General features: G+C 35.3%; 1 protein-coding gene across 5 annotated transcripts in view; it reads left to right on the top strand.

Moving 5' to 3' along the window:
* The window catches only part of Phc3 (polyhomeotic homolog 3 (Drosophila)), a 73977-nt gene that overhangs the window by 20325 nt on the left and 31055 nt on the right, over window positions 1–22597 (top strand). For 4 of the 5 annotated variants that reach the window (XM_013513439.1, XM_013513437.1, XM_013513438.1 and 1 more), the window contains 5 exons: window positions 2031–2189; window positions 4234–4332; window positions 10210–10456; window positions 17219–18090; window positions 18369–18416. In XM_013513439.1, the coding sequence (XP_013368893.1) occupies window positions 2031–2189; window positions 4234–4332; window positions 10210–10456; window positions 17219–18090; window positions 18369–18416 (1425 nt within the window). The remainder of the gene's footprint in view (window positions 1–2030; window positions 2190–4233; window positions 4333–10209; window positions 10457–17218; window positions 18091–18368; window positions 18417–22597) is intronic. The other variant, XM_005382964.2, reaches the window with a different exon arrangement.

Here is a 22597-nt window from a genome sequence, read left to right as displayed (position 1 = left end):
ACTTTGTAGCCCAGGCTGGTCTGGAACTCACAACGATCCTCCTGCCTCAGCTTCCTGAGTGCTGGGATTACAGGCATGGGCCACCATGCCTGGCCTTGAGGCTGATCTTGAACTAGCAGTGTTCTTCTTGCCTCAACTTCCAAAGTGCTGGGAGGGGGCATGTGCCACCATGCCTGGCCTGCTTTTTTTAAATATAAATATATATAAATTTCATTTTTTGTATTTTTCAGCTCGAAGATTTGTGTTTGATTTTTAAAAAAAAAATTAATCTCTATTAAATTTCTGTGATACATTTCTGAATTTTTGAAGCTTGGCAGAACTTTCTTAAAACTGTTATTTTGAAACCTTGTTAGGCATTTAATCATCTCCATTTTATTGGGGCCAGTCACTGGAACCTTTTCTCCATTTGGTGATGTGGTGTTTCTCTGATTATTCTTGATTTTTGTGGTTGTTCCTTTATGCCTATATGTTGAAGAAGTAGGTACATATTCTAGTCTTTGCAGCCTAGCGAATGTCCTTCAACAGCAAACAGTCTGAAGTCCATGACCACTCTGCTGTAGTCTTGGGGGTGTCCTAAGCCCAAGATTGCCATAACCAGTGAAGACAGGGATGATAATCCCTGGACTGGAATTGTGTGGCCATTGAGGCTGATCCAGTGTGGGAATTAGGAAGAGGTGGGGCTGGGTGGGCAATGTAAAGCCCATGGCTACTTGAATATGCCTGCTGCTGAGGTTTATAAGGAACTTAAGCCCTTTGCAATAATTGGCAGTGATAATGGGCTAAATGCAAATCCATTTCCTATGGACTGTGTGTTCCTCTGGCGCCATGGGGTCAAGAGGCCCGTCCCTGGATACTAGTGTGGAATCAGGCCTGTGAGTGTCTGGTGCTAGATTTTTAATATGGCAGGCCCAATATTGGGGTTCAAGACAGTCCTAAACTTACTTTTGTTTTCTTCCCCCAAGCAAATGATGCCTCTTTCTGTGCTATGATGGCTGGAATTGAAGGAACAGTGACATACATAAAGTAAAAGTGTTCTTCCTACCACTTCCCGTTCATCTTTTATTACTTTTATGCTATAACTAGGTGCTGTGATCTCTCATTTGGTTTCCTTTGCTCTTGTGAAGGTAATTTAATGTAATGGATAGTTGTTCAAATTGATGTTTTTTCAGGGGGATGATTGTTGGAGAGTCTTACTCCACATCCTCCTGGGAACTAGACCTCAAATGTTAATGTATTGGGATGGATTATGGAACATGCAGGGAGTGTAAATTTGGATTTTGTGTAAATTGCTACATGGCCTATCTCTGGAGTTTGATTTTCGTAGGTACCTCACTCTGCTCATACAGTGTCAATGGGGCAGATGAAAATTTTCTTGCCGCTTCTCAATGAGTGTGTGGTAGAGCTCTTTTTCACCTTCCTTTCATATACTGAGCAGTCCTTTTCAGGAACTCATTTCAAAATAGGAATGTCACTTCTCGCTTTTTCACGGGCATTCTGTCTGTAGAAAACTGTAGACTGCCTTGATGTCAGAGCTTACATCTCTGGCTTTACGTTTTTGCTGTTGTGAAAAACTTAACACTAATTATGCCACTTACATGTTTTATATATGTGAATTAATTATGTTTTAATTTTTGTTCGGTTCAGAAACCCCTCAAAATGTGAAAGTGTGACAAAATAGTGTAGACTATTGACAAAACAATATAGCCTATTGATTAGAATGTTTTAAGTTATGTGGAATAGTAAAATAATGGAAGTCTTGCTCTAGTTTTTGGGATGTACTGGAAATGATGCTTTAAGACATTAGAAATGTAATTGAAACATTTGTGAATATATTTAAAAATAACCAGTGCATGCTGTTATTTTCATATGTGCAAACTGCCCAAAGTGAGGAGGTCTGTCAAAAGTAACAGCCTTCCTTTTGGGTTCTTACCCATAGTTTGTCTCGTTGATTGCCTAGCTGTAGCTTGTGATGTTCAGTAATGTGGAGGGAAGAAATGGAAGCCTATGACCTGATATGTTTTTTTTCTTAGATCAACCTTTCCACTTCTCCTACACCTGCACAGTTAATAAGCCGTTCCCAGGCTTCCAGTTCTACCAGCGGCAGTATTACTCAACAGACTATGTTACTAGGGAGTACCTCCCCTACTCTAACAGCAAGCCAAGCTCAAATGTATCTCCGAGCTCAAATGGTAAGATAAGAGCTATAAGGATTTCTGGTATCTAAGGATGTAAGAGATCAAAATGTTTTTTTGTTTGGTGCAGTGAGACATTTTTAATACTTAAGAAATGTTTAGTAGTTTTTTTGTGTGTGTACTCAGCTCTTGTACATTTATCAATGTCATGAAAAATTCTGCTTTGAATCAGTAGCCCTTCTTGGTAAATAGTAATTATCAACCTTTGGAAACTAATAAAGATTTGAGGGCTCAAACTTTCCCCCCTGAATTTCAAATTTCAACATCTCTAAAGTTGCATTTTACAGTTGATTTATGTTATAGTTACAGTAGCAGTTATAGTGGAACATAAAATTATTATATACTTCTGACATCTTAAATTTGACAAAATAGTGAGAAATGTTAAAAACTTGGTTACTAGCTATTAGAATTTATATCCCAAGACTATGTCATATCTGGATTGGAGTTCCTGGTAATTTAATGCATAATTCTTAGGTTTGGTTATTCCCATCTCACGTTCTACTTGTGTTTTTGTGCACATTTTGATTTTTTGAGTACATGAATGTTGATTTGGTTATTTATTTGAGTATCTACTATTTTCCCAATTTAATTTTAAGGAATGTAGAAATTAGGTGACCTTTATTTTATTGGTAGTCTTTACATGAAGATATACAAAGACTTTGGGAAAGTCTAATATGCATTCTTTCTTGTCCAGTGTTGAATATGTATGTGAATCTCTAGTTCTTCATGTAAAGTTGGGAAGACTGTTTCTAGTCATATTTCAAATAGGAAAGAATAATTATAAGACTCACCCCTTATTCAAAGATGATTCAGTAAATATTGCCATCTTTCTGTTTTTCTCCCCCTCATGACATGTTCTTTACTAAAAATGCACTTTAAAATAATATTTAACCATTTGAAGTGGATGCTGTTTGCCATTTTTGATCTCTAACTTTGGTAATTTATATGGTTCAAGCTAAATATCTTTTCTTTAGATTCAGTGCTTTCAAGCTGTTTGTGCTGAGATTTACCTTTTTTGTGAACACTTGCCTTTGTTGTTGAATTCTGTAAAATACTGAACTAGTTTTAATGATCTCTTGAACGACAGTTTAAAAGCTCCCTTAATATTTTAATTTGCGAGGCAACAGGAACAGAATAATTCTTGAAATATTTTTAGAGTATTTACATATCCCTTGAAACTACTGTCAGAATTTACTAAGTGAATCGGATAATCTCTGGATTCTACTGCTTTAGAAATTAATGATGTTTAATATTAAAAATTTGAGGGCTGGGGTTATAGCTTAGTGGCACAGCACCTGCCTGGCAAGTGCAAGGTCCTGAGTTCAGTTCCCAGTACCAAAAAAAAAAAAAAAAAAAAAAATTGAAAAGATATGATGATGAGTAAGTAGAATGTCTTTTCCTTTTTTTTAATGCAACACTCTTTTGTTGTCCTATTTTAGCATATTTTTGCATTTACATCTAGAATGAGTATTTCTTTTCAAATACCTTTAAAATCAGGAGCAACCTAAGTAGGTTTGTCCTGTAGTACCTTTGAAGCTGAGAGAAACATTGTAATTTATTATGCAGTGTATTTACCCTTGCATTGAAGACACTGAAGAGACGTTTTGGGGTTTCTATGTTTTTCTCTGAAATTTAATTTGTGTCCTAAAACAGAGACTGTAGTTTTCTATTTTTAGGTTTTTATTTTAGGAATACTGAGACAGTAGTTTTGAGCTAGGAAAACTTGAATAGCTTATTTGGGACAAAATTTGGCCTGAGGATTTCATATTACCAAAGTATATTTTCTTCCTTAAGGAGTGATTTATTTTCTGCTTATTAGAATCATGAGATGTTTCAAGACTGTTTATGATTTTTTGAGTTTTTATCAGAAACTTCTCTTTGTCATGTAAAATGTTTTTTGCTTAGGATGCAGTCCTAAACTGCATTGTCTTTCTGTCACAAATTTCAGTCTCTCTTGCTTGCTATATACATTGTGTGTGGGACATGTTCTTTTGTCTTAGGGTATTTTTGTTTTTTTTTTTTTGGTTTTCTGTCTGTACAGCTGATTTTCACACCCGCTACCACTGTGGCTGCTGTACAGTCTGACATTCCTGTTGTCTCGTCGTCATCGTCATCTTCCTGTCAGTCTGCAGCTACTCAGGTGAGCTTGTCTAGCTTCATAATTGGTACCTGAGATCTGGGTCTTCAGGTTAAAGATAAGCGCTGCATTTGTATTTCAGTTACTAATGGCTCCAGAACTCTTTTCATGCATTTCAGGTTAAAATTTTATAAAACGCAGTGAAAACCTCGAGAGAATATTTTTGCTTTATAGAATTATAATACAGTTAAACACAGATATTTAGGTTATTTGACATCCATATGAAGACATGTAAATAAATGTTAAGATTAATGAAGGTTTTTCTAATGATATTGTATTTTTAGTTTTATTGTAGGGCAGATTTCCTTTACTATGTGAGATATGTTCTTTTTTGTGGATTGCTTTGCAGATAGGTGGTAATGAATAAATCATAGTGGATGGTGGAAGTTTAAAATGAATTAAATTGGGCAAATTATTTTTGAAACACAGCCTAAATTTTGACTCACAAAATTAGACCAATTTTAAATTTAAAAAATTAAGTACAGGAGATTTTGACTTGGTATATGGAAGAAAATAAACCTGAACTTTCTTCTCATACCTTTCATAAATATAAATTAGAAGTAAAATGTGGATCTAAAGGTAAAAGCAAAACTTCCAGAAGAAAACAAGAATATATCTTTGCAACTTTAAGGTAAGCAGGGCTTTCTTAGGACACAAAAAAGCATTTACCCATAAGAGAGAATAATGATAAATTAGATTTTATCAGAATTAAAAGCTGGTCTTTAAAAGACATCATTACAAACTGAACAAGCAAGTCACAGGAGAAATATTAGCAATGCATATATCTGACAAAAAACTTATACCAGGATATATGAAGTATGATTATAATAATATCATAAGCAACCCAGTTAATGTCAACTTTTTTTTTTCTTTTTGAGACAGCATCTCTCTATGCAATTCAGGCTTGCTTTGAGCTCACTTTGTAGCCCAAGTTCGTCTTGAACATTTTTTTTTTTTTTTTTGGTATCACGAATTGAATTCTGGACCTTGTACTTGCCAGGCAGGAGCTTGTCCCACTGAGGTATATCCCCAGCCCTAAGCAACCCAGTTAAAAGTGGGGAAAAGATTTGAAGAGACATTAGATAAATGACAATATGCAAAAGGCTAATAAGCACCTGAAAGAATGTTCAACAAACACCATAAATCTTTGCAGAAATGCAAATCAGTGAGCCAGGAGTGGTGACATAGGCCTGCAATCCCAGCACTCGGAGGCTGAGGCAGGAGGATTGCAAGAATTTAAGGGCAGCCTGGGCTATGTAGTGAGTTTAAGCCCAGCCTGAATTACAGAGTGAGACTGTCTCAAAGAAAGAAAGAAAAAAAAAGAAATGCAAATCAAAACTACAGTGAACATCACCATACACTAGAATAGCTAAATTGAAGAAGACTGATAATAGCACATGTTTTAAAAATGTGGAGCATTGGTGGTGAAAGTATAAAATGGTACAACTGGAAAACAGTCTTATAATTCCGTAGAAAGTTAAATACACACATAACATGTGACCTAGCAACTCTGCTGCTGAGCATTTACCCAGAAGGATGTCAAAATACACATCTACGTAAAGCCATGTATACAAATGTTCATAGCAGCCCAGTTCAAAATAGCTGCACTGTTATGGTTTGTGTCTAGATGTCCTCCCAAAGCCTTATGTAGTCATTGGTGGGGCTCTTTCAGAGGTGGGTGGATCTAGAGTGTGTGATTGAATCTTGGTGCAGTGCTAGGATTAAGTGTGCTAGGGTCAAGGGTATGAGTGCTATTCACCCAGTTGGTAGCCTGAATACAATGGAAGGGAAAGAAAGAAGGTGCTGTTACTTACTTGTAGTTTGTCTCTTGCTGCCTTCTGGCTGCCACAAACTCTTTCTCTTCTGTGATGTCCCTCTGTGAAGCCACCCTGCCTTGGAGCCACTTAAGGATTGAAACCTCTACAAACTCTGAGCCAAAATAAACATTTTCTTTCTGTAACTTTGGGTGTTGGGTATTTTGTCTCAGCAATGAGAAAAGTAACTAAGATACTCCCAGTGGAGATAACCAAATGTCCTTCAAAGGATTTATAGTTTCCAAGGCAAAATAATTGAGCTGCATAGGAAAGTAAACTATTTATAACATCCTCTATAAAGGACTATTTTTTTATGAGTTTTCATGAAGAAAACATCTTTAATGTGATATAGTTAAAGTAGTTTATGAAAGTGGTTGTCAGGGTCTACTTTGGTATGGTATAGGTGTGTGGTTCTATGATCATCTCAGTTTAAGGATAGACTTCCAAGGAACTAGAGGAATGGATTGACCTTTAGGAATCTGTTAACTCTCTTGTTGCTGAGACAGTACCCAACACTCACAACCTAAAGGAAGAGACGTTCAATTTGCTTACAGTTTCAGTCCCTGATGAACTGGCTCCAAAGCAGAGACATCATAGAAGAGCATAGTGGAGCAGTACTGCTTAGTTTATGGTGACTGGGTGCAGGAGAAGAGTGCCACAACCAAAAGGGTGAGGGATCAAAGAACCCCAAGGGCACACCTCTGATGACCCACACAGATATGCCTAGAACTGTGTCCCACCAATCCCTTGGATGGATCCAAATGCCAAATAAGCTTGAAACCCCACCCTGACTGCTACACAATCTCCCTACCAATGTTTTTCTTTGCTGTGGTTTTGAAATGGCAGTGAATGAAGCTGGCAAATGATAGGTGATGTTAATACCTTATAATTCTAGGGGTAACTTCAAGTTCAGGACCGCAGTATTAGTTTTGAAAATTTCTGCTCTAATTTGTTGATTTTTAAAACTATGTTTGCAATTTGGAAATTGTATTTGTAATTGAAAAACACCAAATTTGAAGTTTTGTTTAAATAGTCTTTGTACTATAGAAGTCAGTATAACAGTTTATTTCTTAGGACTAAAAAGTTTTCACAGTATATTGTAAAAAAGTTAAAAAGAAGTTGGAATATCTTACCCTTATTTTACTATTTTAAATGCTTCATCCCTTTTCCCCTTTATGTGAAAAGGGAGGGAAAAGATTTCCAGAGAGATACTAGTGAATAAAAAATATGGTTGTACAAGGGTAAGAAATCTTACATATCTAGAGTATCTAGGGAATGCTGTTAGAATCAGAAAAAATCACTCCTTTGGATTTAAAAGCTAGAAACTCAGCTCTGCTACCAACATGTTACACTGACTTTTAGTTTCTTCATCTGCAGAGAAGCAATGCTATGATAATTTCCAAAGTACTTGTTGGACTTATGTTAAATAACCAATGTGAGAATACTTTGGCAGTGGGGAATCAACTTTAAAATATAAGCCCTGAACTTGGCAAAAATACCTCATGCAAAATATCAAAAGTCAGAAAGTCGGAAAGTTTCCATAATTTGATCATGTGAAAAGCTTAGGCAAAATGAAAGTTGGATATAAGAGTACATTAATGTTCTTTTTTAGAAAAGATGGATTTTGTTTCCTCAAATATGAGGCTGTGTCAAGGAAATTGAAATGTGATCTCTTACCAGGTAAATTAACTTTGTAATGTAATTTGGTAGCATAGTTTTACATAGTTGGAATTAATTAATTTATTTATTTATTTTGAGATAGGGTCTTAGGAGGTAGTGCAGGCTGGCCTTGAACTCACTTATGTAAACACGGCTGGCCTTGGAACTCACAGGGATCCTCCTGCCTCAGCCTCCGGAGTGCTGGGATTACAGGTGTGTGCCACATGCCCAGCTGGAATTTATTTATACCATGTCAATATTTAAACTAAGATGATCATAGAAATAGCTATATTTAAAATTTAGATACTCATATAAGTAATATACATCACATATATGTACACACATACAGTTTTTTCAGAATCTCAAAAAACAGGAAAATTAGAAGAACGTATTTAGTGTTCATTGTGTCAAATCATTACTATGAATGTGCTATTAAATATTTGAAGGAATGCTTTCAAGTTTTTTAGACTGTTTACCTTTTGGTTACTATGTAGTCTGAAGATCATTTGTGGCACATGTTAAATTCTATATTGTCTATCCCTTGCTTCTTGGGAAATTTTAATGTGTTGCCACTCAGATAATTGTTGAGCTTTTTTTTTTTTTTGATAAATGTGAATAGATTTTAATGTTAGCCAAAGAAACCATAAATAGAATTAGGTACCTACTAAAAACCCATGGAGTATATATTTCAAAATCAGATAATAGGAGAATACCGCACACTTGTAAAGTTTCTAATGTTTGCAGCACAGAATTTTGGGGCATACAGAAATAAATGTAGGAGGTGAGAGCCTACTAACCAGAATCTCAGTCTTTTATACATACATTCCTTTGTAATTCTGAAGCAAGCAGGACATTGTGCTGTAAGCCAGTATAACCCAAATTCTATGGAAAAATCCTTCTGGGAGTGGGGAACTCTTTTCTAACCAAGGATTTTGGGAATGTTTTCTGGGAAGACGAGTGGGATTTTATTGGAGCTGAAAGAATGAATTAGTCTTCAGGAGACAGCTTTGAGGAGGAATGGCATTTAGTTAATAGGAGCTTAAGCAGGGGCTCCAAATGGAGGAAGTGCAAGGTATGTTTGGAGAATTGTGAAAACAGTTCTGGCAAAAGTGAAAATTGTGGGGCTGGAGGAATAGAAAGTGGAGTACAGAGTGATTCTGGCTAATGAAGGGCTTTGAGTAGCAATCTGAGAAATGTCTTTTAATACATCTTATTTTGTATTAAACTTTAATAATGTTATTATTGGTCATATATGTTTATATTGATGCATAGTACTTGAGGAAAATCAGAGAAGATGCTCCATATAGTCTCACTTAGAAATTCTCACAGGAGCATGAATAGAAATGATTAAAACTTTGACTTGCTGACATCAACATTTAAAGTGCTTGGTAGTGACTGAATATATGGCACTAGGTTGGACAGAGGAACTACAGCCTTGGAGCATGAGTTAATGATGTGCCTGTAGAGACAGAATAGACATAAACTGAAAAACATTTATAAAGCAGTGTTATGTCATTTACTTTGTCACTTTGGGATCTCGCGTACTTCACTTTCCGTCCCAGGGTCAGCGTTAGCTCTACATGTATCTGGTACATTTATTCCAGATAAACAAGAAATTAGGCAGCTTTTGGTGAAGCATTTTTGACCTTGCTATTTAGAAATGTTGCTGTTTAGAAATGTTTTAAAGCTCAGATGAAAGTAATTGGGATAATCCTTGACCCCATTCACTTGCAGAAGGTTTACAGTATCCCCAGATGTAGCCAGGAGCCATCACATAGAGCCGTTTCAAGACCATGAATATATTTTTCTGTTAATGAGTTCTCAAAGGCAATGAGTGTTCAATGACAACAAAATTTAATTAGATTTTAGAAGTTTTCTAAAAATGCCTTTCATAAATATTACAGTGGGACAAGTCATTTAGTGAATTAATTTTCTTTTTTATAAGATTAGTGTTCCTTTGCAATCTCTATAGTTAAAGGTAATTACTTAATTCAGTATGTTGCAGAGTAATTTTTCTCATATTTGTCATCCATTTGTGATCTCTTTCACTGTCTCTCTCTCACACACACACACACACACACATACACACACAGAGTCTGTTTTCATTTAATGCTTCATGATCTATCCTTTCTTCTCCTCCCATCTTTTGTCTCCCCTGGGCTTACCCAATCCCTGCCCTGTCCTTGCCCCTTACGTCTTTTTAAAAGTTCCCACCTAATACTTGAGATGGGACTACTTGCAATAGAAATTCTACCATTCCTCGAGACTAATCAGTTAAGTGCTAGGAGCTTTCTGGGTGATCAGTCTAATATAAATATATTGTCATATTTTTATAGTAGTTATAATGATTAGTGTATCAATTAAAACCATCTGTTTTTATTCTTATTTTCTGTTATGTGGTTCTTAGGTTCAGAATTTAACATTACGCAGCCAGAAGTTGGGTGTATTATCTAGCTCACAGAATGGTCCACCAAAAAGCACTAGTCAAACTCAGTCACTGACAATTTGTCATAACAAAACAACAGTGACCAGTTCTAAAGTCAGCCAACGAGATCCTTCTCCAGAAAGTAATAAGAAAGGAGAGAGTCCAAGTCTGGAATCACGAAGCACAGCTGTCACCCGGACATCAAGTATTCACCAGTTAATAGCACCAGGTAGGATAAATAAAATTTGTTGAAAATAGTTGTGTAATTAATTTTCTTACCAAGTAGAACAAAACAAGGGATGTCTTCTATTTGAACACGAATGACTTTTTAAAAACATTTTAAAATGTGAATTTCATAAGTTAAAGAAAGAACATCTCTATGTGGTGTGAAGAAAGGTGATTTTAAAAGCCCAGTTGCTAAAACAAATTATAACAATAAAACAGATTTTTTTTTGTTAATTGACATTTGATTAACATGTTCATTATGTATTTATCTCTCTTTATATTGATAAAACCTTTTAGCTTTGAAATATTGTTTATCTGTAGTTTAATATGTTGTAGCGGAATAGATTTAAAAGCTTATTTAAGAAAAACAAGTTTATGTATTTGTTTAAAGTCCTCAGTGGGAAGAATTTGTTACTTTCCAAAAATAAGGATTATGCAAATAAGGAAAATTATATTCCTGTGTTGCTTTTTTCCATTTCTGATTTTACCAAAATATTGGTAAATTGGAGGGAGCGAGAAGCAGGTATATTGTTTCCATTTTCATTAAGCTTTGAAGTCCACCTGTGCTTTTCCTCTTTCCACAGATAACCTTGCCTTATGCTTCTTTTTTTTCCTTTTTTTTATTTTTATTTTTTTGTCTCTGCCTTATTGAGATAGGTTCTCACTCTACACTCCAGGCTGGCCTTGAACTCACTTTGTAGCCCAGGCTGGCCTCAAACTCACAGTGATCCTCCTGCTTCCTTAGTATTGGGATTATAAGTGTGTATCACCACACCCTGCTTGCCCTATGGTTCTCCTCTCTGTTGAAAATTTTGGGGCCATCGTTGCTTGTCTCTTGTGTTCCTCTCAGAATTCGTCAAGATTAAGCCTTCTTTACTTCTAATAAGATAAAGATCTGCTTTCTTCTTCTGCATTGCTAGGGATTGAACCCAGGCCCTTGCACATGGTAGGCATGCTTTCTACAACTGAGCTACACTCTCAGTCCTTTCTTAAAAGTTTTATTTGGGATAGGGTCTTGGTGGCTTTGAACTTGGGATTTTTCTGCCTTAGCCTCCCCAGTAGCTTGGTGTGTGTCACCATGTCCAGGATCTGATTTCTTCTTAAAGTCAGTAACATTTACTTATGTCATTGATTCCTTTTTGTTTACCTGCTCCTGATGTGTTTAGTAGTTATTGTAGCATCTTTTGTCTTACACTGATTCTTTTCCTTTGCTTCACAATCATACTGAAGTCTTATCTTAGTTACTTTTCTCGTTGCTGAGACAAAATACCGAACTCTGAAAGTTAAAGAGGGGAAAGGTTTATTTAGTTTACAGTTTGTAGAAGTTGCAGTCCATAATCGGCTGGCTCCAAGGCAGGGTGGATGGAAGACAGGCATTGCAGAGGAGAAACAGTTCATGGTGGGCAGAAGGTAGCAAAACAAGCAAGGAACATCCACAGCTCTTTCCACCCGTTGTATCTTATTCAGGCTATTTAGGCCTGGTAGCACTCACACTCTTAATCCTAGTCCCCTTGAGCCTAGCATTAACCATGACTCCATTCCAGTGTCTGAAAAAGTCCCACTTACGACCACAGGAGACTTGGGAGGGACACCTAGACATGTCTCCTCTATCCTTAATATATCTGCATATGTTTTTACACCAGTGTAATGTGAGGTGTATGTGGGGGGTGTATGTGTGTGTGTTTGTGGATGTAGATGTATGTGAGAGATGTACTGGACTAGATACCTCACATACATTTCATTAAAAACGCTTCTTTGTTCCAACAACCTTGACAGGTAAACATCTTTTCTTTGTTCTTTTTTAACTCTGCTTTACTTTTAAAGATTTGTTTTACACTACTGAAGTCTGGTTTTTTCCTACCTAAACTTATTTCTCTTTTCATGTTTTCTGTTAGTATTGTCAGCATCCTCTGCTTCACTGCTTCTCAGGATCTTGGCACTGATTCTTCTAGTTACAAATTTCTCCTCACTTTGAATTTTTGTAGCATTTTATGTTCTCATATAGCTCTTTTTTAATTATTTGTGTACTCATTGATCTTAGACTCTTTACTAGAGAGTAAACTCCTTGAGGGTAGAGGTATGCAGAATATATTTGATGGATTAAGTTTATTTTTCCTCTTGAATTTGGAAATTATAGCAGTTCTTTCTGATTAGCATTAATTAGGTATCACATTACTTCAAACTGTTGGACCTGATTCTTAGAGAACTACTATAGACTTTGATATATAAATTAGTAAATAGTATATTTGGATGGGCTTCTTCGTTTTTGTATGAGGTTTTTGTTTGTTTGTTTTTTTGAGATAGGGTCTTGCAGTGTAGGTCAGGCTGGCCTTGAATTTGTGGCAGTCCTCCTCCCTCAGCTTCTGAAGTGCTGGGATTACAGGTGTGCCCTACCATTCTAGCCTAGTTGGGCTTCTTTTTGATGAACATCTGTGTCCCAGTATCCTGTCTGTATGGCTTGATAACTGTCCTCTTGTACTGCACTCCCCAGAGTGTTCCCAGCCTCAAGCCAACACCTGGCCAGTGTCAACAGTCAGGGTGGGGCAGCATTGACCACTGAAACTGGAATGACTGTTCTAAACAGTATGTAGTAGTTGTTGTAGTTTTTGATAGGTTATAATGAAGAGTAGATTAACTTATCGATGAAGATGTATCTGTAGAGAAAGCTGGGAGCTCTTTTCAGATTTAGCTCAAGAAAGATCTAGGGCTGGGGATATAACTCAGTGGCACAGGCACCTCTCTGGCAAGGGCAAGGGCAAGGTCCTGGTCCTGAGTTCAATTCCCATTACCAAAAAAAAAGAAAAAGAAAAGAAAAGCAGAGAGAAAAAATAGTACATAAAAGAAAAAGAAAGGTGATCTACTTTTGGATTTTTCAGTTCCCCCGTACCAGTACTTGGTTCTAAGTTGAAATTTATTCTTCCCTCTTTTGTTAACAGTGTGATAATGTCCTCATTATTTGCCTTCTTTTTATGTAAGTGTGAAGGAGACAGGTAACATAAGCACCAGAGTCTCAAGTTGCTTTCAGTTCCAGATTCAGATCCTAAATATATCAACCAAACCCAGGTTTTCCATGATGTTGTTCATGGGAAACAAAATCACATGGAACACACTGAACCACATAACCCTTTGCAGGTACAGGATTTACAAGTTTGTTTAAGCCTTATAACTTTAGTATTCAAAGCAATCCATGGCTTCTGGCAAGACAGTATCTAGGCTGGGTGTGGTGGTACACACCTGTAATGCTCATGCTCCAGAAACTGAGGCAGGAGGATTACTGTGAGTTTGAGCCCAGCCTGGGTTACAAAGTGAGTTCAAGTCCAGCCTGAACTGTAGAGCAAGACCCTCTCTCAAAAAGACAAAAAAAAAAAAAAAAAAAAAAAAAAAAAAAAAAAAAAAAAAAAAAGAAAAAAAAAAGATAGTGTCTATATGTTGTACTTCTCAGTTTCTCTCCCTGTATTAGTAGGAAGTTAATTTGAAGCCAGGATACTTTGAGAGATTCTAGAATTGGTAACTTGTCCTTCTCCTCCACTGGAGTTGTCTCTACAGGTCATTTAAAATATTTGAAAAATCTCCTTGTATTCTAATGTAGTGTAGTGCAAGAATTATTATAGAGGACATGGTTATTGGTCTAAGATAACTTGATTTTTATTTTCATTTATCCATAAAGGTGGCGTTTCTACTTGTTAGTAATTCTATTTTTATTTTTGTATTTCTTTAAGTACTTCTATTTTTAATACATAAAATAGAGGTGCACTTGAACCAAATGAATGGAAATCACAAACCACATTAGAGTGGAAAGGTTTTAAAGCTCTGTCTATCTGTCTGTCTTTCTGTTCATCTATTATTGGGGATTGAATCTAGTACCTTTACACTGAGCTACATCCCCAGCCTCAGTCAGTCAGTCAGTCAGTCAGTCAGTCAGTCAGAGATAGGGTCTAAGTCACTAAGTTGCTCAGGTTAGGCACCACCAACTTATGACCTTCAGCCTCAGCCTCCAAAATATTTGGATTACAGGCATGTACCAGCACCCTCCACTTAAAGCAGTTTTTAAAGCTTTTATAAAGCTAATATAATTGGAAAAAATAGTTTTTTGCAGACATTAGTTCAGTATGTAGTGAGAAGGCTCTGTATTAGTCTGCTGTAGCTGACATAACAAAATACCATACACTGGGTAGCCGGAAAGCCCAAGATTAAGGTCTGGCAATATTCATTTTCTGGTGGGGACTCTGTTCTTGGCTTGAGGATAGGCACTTCCTTACTAGGTGTTCACATGACCTTTCTTTCAAGTGCATGGTGGAGGAGCTCTCTGAGAGCTCCTCTTAACAATATACAAATCTTGTCATGTTAGGGCTCCTCCCAGGACTTCTTTTAACTTTAATTCCTTGGATGTACTATCTCCAAATACAGTCACCACATGGCTTTAAAATTCTTTAAAATTCAGCTCTGCCCCTTGATACCCAGGTGATTTTAGGAAAGTCATTTAACTATTCAGTTTGTTAATCTATAATATGTTAGTATAGTACCATGTGCACCTCATGGATTTGTTGCAACTATTGAAATAATATAATGGTGAATAACAGTTTTAAAATATATATAAGATATAGCCTGGGATATAGTTCAGTGGTATAGTGCCTGCCCGGAAGAGCAAGGTCCTGAGTTCAATTTCCAGTACCCACCGACCCCTCCCAAATATATATATATATATAAATAAAATAAGAAATGATGCCAATTATTAATTCTCCAAATATAAGGCTACCCTGACAATAATAAAGTGTTTAAAATCAGAGAAAGTAAGCAGTATGACAGTTTCTACGGTATTGGGCTTTTCTTGTACAGAGGCATTGTTTCAAATATTTGGATAATTATTCTATATATGTGGTTGTTGTATGTGCTTACAGACTAATATAAAAAACGTAAGCTAAATTTGACTTCTGATCCAAGAAAAATTTACTTTAGAAAAGGATAAATCATTGATCTATTGAATTGTCAAGTGTAGAATATAAAAAGATTACTTACTAGAGTATAAAAGTTATTACTGGAAATAAGATCCATTGTATTTCAAGAATGTGCTAAATTAAAATTATAGTTTTTGGCTTATGATTGTGAAAAATGTCTTCTGTGTAGAAGAAGGTTAATAATGTCTGCCTATTCCACAGGCATTTTATAAATACAAATGGGAGGTGAGAAAGCACTCTGAGCCCTTTGGAAGCCATGCTGTGGAATCCAGAGTTTTAATTTTACTTTTTGCAGTGGTATAGTATAGTGGTGTAGTGTTGTCTATAATTCAATACTTTTAAATTTAGTTTATTTAATATAGTCTATTAATATTTTTAATATAGTCTATAATATCAATACTTTTTAAAGGGTTAACAATCTCAGTTTGACATGTTAGTCTAATTACTGTGTGAGAATTTGTTAGATGAAGCATCAGACCTAATTTCCTTTTTCTTTTCTTTTTATTGTTGTGCTAGGGATTGAACTCAGGTCTTCACCCAAGCAAAGCCTGTGCTCTATCACTGAGATACACCCTCAAAGGTCCCATTTTTAAAATAATTAGTAGATAGTTATTCAACCTTCTGAACACTGTTTCTTCAGATATTAATTGTTAATTCCTTTAAAGGTCCCCCAAATTTAAAAAATAACACAGTGTAAAAACATTTTTTAAAAAGTTGTTGCAAGCCGGGTGTGGTGGTGCATGCCTGTAATCCCAGCACTCAGGAGGCTGAGAGTTCGAGGCCAGCCTGGGCTACAAAGTGAGTTCAAGGCCAGCCTGAACTGCATAGTGAAACCCTGTCTCAAAAAGACCAAAAGAAAAAAAGTTAGAAATTTTTATAATGGTGTTGCTATAAGTATAGTTGAATATAAAAGTAGATACAAAGTGACATAGTTTTTAACATTCTGAGATTTAAGAAAAAAAATTCCACCGTGTCCTTAGATATGTTTTAAATGTGTATAATTTTACATGATACTAACATAAAGGAATCATTTCAATTTATCTTCTGGTGAACTCAGTTTCCATTCTTAGGTAGGTTGGGTTTTGTGAGCATCTCTCTCTTTCTGAACATGGGTGTGGGTTGGAGAAGAGACATGACTATAGGGAAACTACTCACAACTTGATTCTGATAATTCTTATTTGTGCCTGTTGTGAGGGGTCCCTCTGTGGAGAAGATCTGATACCATTATTTATAAATTACTGTAGGGCTTTGCGGTGGGGAGAAGGATTTAAGATTCTTTGTTTAAGTAGCTCTCGGCTTCTCATTACTTCATTGTCTGCAAGTAAAGCTAGTGCTCTCCTAGATTTAGAGGAGCCTCTAGAGTTTCAGTGATGAGTTTCAGTGATTAGTTACAGTGCTACCAGATGTAGATAGGATGAGATCTTTGTGTTTTAATAACATTTTTACGATTTCGAAGTTATCGTTCCCTCAAAGATGAAATTCAATTGGATAAGCTTTGCTGTATATTAAGGCACTGTTCTGGTAAAGTATAAAATCTAGGAAAGATAAACTGCATAGATTCAGATTTGTGATAGACTATTTCAGGCAGTTTTCTTTTGGAACTTTCCACAGTACAGCTTATTTTATCAAATTTTTATAGTTTTCCAAGGAAAAGCTATTTATTATAAAACTTCATTTTGCTGTATTTGACTTGTAACAGAATTCTAAAGCGATGACCTTCTGATGTGAAAACTTTCCTCCTTTAGATTAATTTTAGAAATTCTAATGATATTTTTGGAATCAGTACTAATTGTCATTTTTTTCTCTCACAGCTTCATATTCTCCAATTCAGCCTCATTCTCTAATAAAACATCAACAGATTCCTCTTCATTCACCACCTCCCAAGGTTTCCCATCATCAGCTGATATTACAACAGCAGCAACAGCAAATTCAGCCAATCACACTTCAGAATTCAACTCAAGATCCACCCCCATCCCAGCACTGTATACCACTCCAAAACCATGGCCTTCCTCCAGCTCCCAGCAGCGCTCAGTCACAGCATTGTTCACCGATTCAGAGCCATCCCCCTCCTTTAACGGTATCTCCTAATCAGTCACAGTCAGCACAGCAGTCTGTAGTGGTGTCTCCTCCACCACCACATTCACCAAGTCAGTCTCCTACTATAATTATTCATCCACAAGCACTTATTCAGCCACACCCTCTTGTGTCATCAGCTCTTCAGCCAGGGCCAAATTTGCAGCAGTCTGCTGCTAATCAGGTACAACCTACAGCACAGCTGAATCTTCCATCCCATCTTCCACTTTCAGCTTCCCCTGTTGTACACATTGGCCCAGTTCAGCAGTCTGCCTTGGTGTCCCCAGGTCAGCAGATTGTGTCTCCAACATCACACCAGCAGTATTCAGCCCTACAGTCCTCTCCAATCCCAATTGCAACCCCTCCACAGATGTCGACATCTCCTCCAGCTCAGATTCCACCACTGCCCTTACAGTCTATGCAGTCTTTACAAGTGCAGCCTGAAATTCTATCCCAGGGCCAGGTTTTGGTGCAGAATGCTTTGGTGTCCGAAGAGGAGCTTCCAGCTGCAGAAGCTTTGGTCCAGCTGCCATTTCAGACTCTTCCTCCTCCACAGACTGTTGCGGTAAACCTACAAGTACAACCACCAGCACCTGTTGATCCACCAGTGGTAAGCCATTGGAAGCTCTTTGACTTTCTTGATGAACTGAAAGTAAAATTGTTTTCTCCCACACTGTGTTATATTGCTAAATATAAATGCCTATTAATTAAAAAAGCTTGGAATTTCCATATGTCAGTATTCTGGCAAACATGCTGTATGGGAAAAAAATGCTGTTGTTTGTTGCATGCTTAATAATTTGTGATGGTTATTAAAGTCCCTCGTTAATTTTATTACTATTTAAACAAATCCATCTGCTATCTTTACAGAGTTGATTTTTTTTCCCCAAGGGAATGCATTTGAACCAGTGTCATCTGCACAAAGTTTTTTCTCTTAAGGTGATTATCCTTCATAGATCCCTTCTGTTGGCTTGTATGTTCTTAAACGTATGGTTTATCTAGCTAACCTTTTTGGTTGTATGCATTCTGAAGTCCTGGGCCTCAAGGGGCTTTTGTTTGAAGGTGGAGATGTGCATATATGATGTAATTTTTTGGTAAAATTATATTTTGTAATTAAAACTTTATTTTAAAAAACCTTGTTCTGGGAAAAAAGAGTCCAATGCACCCAAATTAACTGATTTTTAAATTCTACTAGGGGAAAATTACACTTAAAATATTTCCCATTTTAAAAACTCAGAAGTCGCAGTAGATGACTTTTAATACTGAGAATGAAAAAGTCTGTTGGAAGGAGTAAATTTTGAATAATTGAAACTGTAGTGAAATTTATCAGAGTAAACCTCCAAAATTGGTTACATGTTGCCTAGAAAGTTATCTTTTTAAAAAAAGTCTAAAGGACTTAATTTATAAAATAATTTACAATAAAAGTAAAACAAGGTCTCTATTTAGTCAGAATAATCAAATTTATAATTTGTAACACGAATATTCCTAGAAGAGATTTGTATTACTTAAAATGAAATAACCATTAACTCAGAACAGAAAGGATTTTAAAGTTTCTTCATTAATGGGAAGCATTTTGAATCTCAGGTTGCAAATTTATAGGTGTTTTATTCTTACCATTATGAGTGATCTTAAATAGGCATAAATAAATTGAATTCCACTTTCTATTCCCTTTTTAAAAACCCACATTTGACAAACACAGTGCTAGAAATAAATTTGTTATTTAATTATGATATCTAAATTTTCTTTTAATGGATTTTTGAAGATTTTACAGTGGGTATGTAACAACTCAAGTTTAGGAAATATACTGTACCTCTAAAGAAATCAAATTATTTTAAATTTATTTTCCGTCTAGTTCAGTGATTTGGTTTTTAACAAATAAAAATAAGGCTTTTCTAATATTCCTTGTATTTTTCTAATGTTTTTGTTAGAGGAAATATTTGGGAAGAAACCCCAAAAATGCAACATTTTAAAAACTAAATTAAGCCGGGCATGGTGGTGCATGCTTGTAATCCCAGCACTTGGGAGATAGACGCGGGAGGATTACCTCTTATTTAAAGGCCAGCCTGGGCTACATAATGCGTTCAAGAACCAGTTGGAACTACATAGGGAGACCTTGTCTCAGAAAAACGAGAAGAAAAAAGAAAAACTGAGTTAAAGTTGAAAATATTTAAGGTTCTATTTTATGTTTCTTGACTTTCTCCTTTTATAGATTACAAAAGTTTCTTTTTCTTATCTCATTTCTCGAGAACTTTTTTCCCGTGAAATTAATAATTTTCTCTGTTGTTCCCAATAGTTATTATGTTTGCTGTAAATGTTTATGCTATCTTTTCTTTTACATTTCTTTGAGTAACATAGTTCTGTTTATTAAATTGGTATTAAATTTTTCTTTTCATTACCATTTTTATTTTAAAGGTAAAAGAATGAAAACATATTAACAAACACACATACATTTAGAAAATAACACAAAAACCGTACAAGCAATGCAGAATTTCAGATAAGGTGATAGGAAATTAACAGTGGTGGTTGTGTTACATATTGATATCTTCATCTTTTCATTATCTTTGACTAAAGATATTTTTCTATCAAAATACATTTCTTAGCAAATTACACTTTCTTGGTTGTTTCAAATAATTAAAGGTAGAGAGATAAATTTCTCAAGAGATGTGAAATTTTGAAAGATAAGGGTGAATTATCAAAGTAAAATCAATATGTTTTTTAAAAGATCTATTAACTTTTTAAAATTGACATTTGGTATAAATAAGATGTTGAGGGTAGATAATTTAGAACTAATAAACAAATGTTCCTCAGTTTATTTAGGAAAGGGAGACAGATGGGAATAATGGACTTAATTGAGGTAAGTTTGGCAGTCTTTGTTATTTTTAGACTAGTTATAGTTATGAGCTAAACAGAAATTGTGATGTGCAGTTTCCTAATGATCTTGTGAGCAAAAGCCTCCACCTTTTTGCTTGTTTCAATATTTGAGTTCTTGCATTTAGATTTATTTGTGCTGATCGTGCCAGATATTTGTGATAGATTTATTTTTGCCTACTTCCCTTGACTTATTTTGCTTTTACATGGAAGATTTGGGAAAAGTAACATATGGTTAGCTTTAACTATAAAGAATGAAAAGTATTGAAGAGTATTCTTTTTGATGGATTACTGTATTTTTTAAATTGCTGTTTGTATTTTGGGTCTTTCCATCCTTCAAAACAATTTTATTGTTTTTAAAAATTCAATTCTATGCATAGTCAAGCTTTGATTCCTTAAAAGAGAGTGCAGCAGATGTTAGACTAATGTGATAGCAGCCAAGATTAGAATGTCAACATTTTCAGAAAAAATAATGTTCTTCATAAGAAAAATATCTACTAAAGGAAATGCTATGTAGATAAAAATAAAACTAGCTAATAAAACCTTACTTGTCTAATTACCCTGAATTAATTCCCTCACTACTCAGGAAAATTAATCACTATACAGCAGATATCTTTGGGTACTAGAAACAAATTTTTGTTAACCTCCAGATATTTTTTGGATGATTTTCACTGTATTGGGTGTTGCAAAGTTACTATTATGAACAGATACTGACAGCTATAACTGTTGCCTTGGACGGTAATGAATTACTGTTTACACTTCTGAGACCCAGAGGTCAGGTAAGGAGTCTCTTGGTGAAATAGTTTTTCAGATGCATGGTTGTGAATAGATAACTTTATAAAATTGTTGTCTATTTAGTAGCTGATTCAGATATCATATCTGATATAAAATTATCAGTGGCACAATTTTTAGGTTTTAAAAAGGAAAAAGTTTTATTCTTATTCTTGGAAAGCCCTTTTTTGTTGTTGTTGTTTGTTGTTTTGAGACACGGTCTCACTATGTAGTTCAGGCTAGTCCTGAACTCTCTATGTAGCCCAGGCTGGCCTCTAACTCACGGTGATCCTTCTGCCTCAACCCCTCAAGTGCTAGGATTATAGCAATGTGCCGTAATGCCTGGCTCAAGACTTTATTTCTACTTTTAAATTTTGTGGCATTGGGGATTGAACCTAGGGCCTTCACACTGAGCTTCATTCATAGCCATTTTTTAATTTTTTGAGACAGGGTCTCACTAAGTCATTAAGTTGCTTTGGCCAGGTTTGAATTTGGGACTCTCCTGCTTCAGCCTTCCACAGTACTGGGATGATAGGTATGTGCTTTCATGCCCAGCAAGACTTTTTAAAAAAAATCTCTATCATTTGTTATGTATAACTTTATAGATGACACTTCATAGTCTTTTGTAATCCATGGTAGTTGTTTGACTCAGAAATCTTGATGACTTTCATATTTAATTTTATATACTTCAAATCATCAAACTTTTTCAACAGATAATTAAATATAACTATTAGATGTTTCTTAAAGTTATTTTATGAATGTTAAGGGTTTTTTTTCACTTTGTTAACATTTATTGGGCTATTAATCAGTTTACTTAAGTAATTTTTAAAAACTCATAATCCTTGTAAATTGAAGTAAAAGCTTTAAGAAGGAAAGTAGACTTTTTTGTGCCTTTGTTTTCAGTAATCTATCATTTTTCATAAGTAATGGTTAAGTGGTGACCAGGTAAAATACCTATATCAATCTCTAGAAATGCACTCTCTAAACCTTAAGTTTAATAAAACATTGGTAAGTCAGTAATTTCTAGTTACATAGCTCCTTCTTAGAGTACTTTTGATTCTCTAACCCCTTTTAAATATAATCTTTACATTTGGATAACAAGGTAGTGAGACTTAAAATCTTTCTCCGTAAGCATGGAACAATATTAAAGAATAGAAAATATATGCATATGGATTAGGGTATGTGTGTGCGTATTCATATTTTCTGTATACTAAACATAAGCATATAAGGATTCATTAGATTCTTTAGTAGAATAGAAAAGGAAAGGAAAGAAAATTGTATGTCTTTTTTGTACATACTCGTTATAATGTAATCTTTAATATAAATAATAATGATGATGATAATAATGATAGCAGCCTGGAATATTGTCCTCTTGGCATTATATTTCCTAATAGTAGTACATGGTAGTTTGGAAATTTACTTAAATGTACCTTTGAAAATTACTAGTATCTATTTTGGTTTATGACAGGTAGAAATTAACA

Source organism: Chinchilla lanigera, unplaced genomic scaffold (assembly GCF_000276665.1).
Source record: "Chinchilla lanigera isolate Chin_1 unplaced genomic scaffold, ChiLan1.0 scaffold00019, whole genome shotgun sequence".
Lineage (NCBI taxonomy): Eukaryota > Metazoa > Chordata > Mammalia > Rodentia > Chinchillidae > Chinchilla > Chinchilla lanigera.
This window is presented reverse-complemented; position numbering and strand designations above follow the sequence as displayed.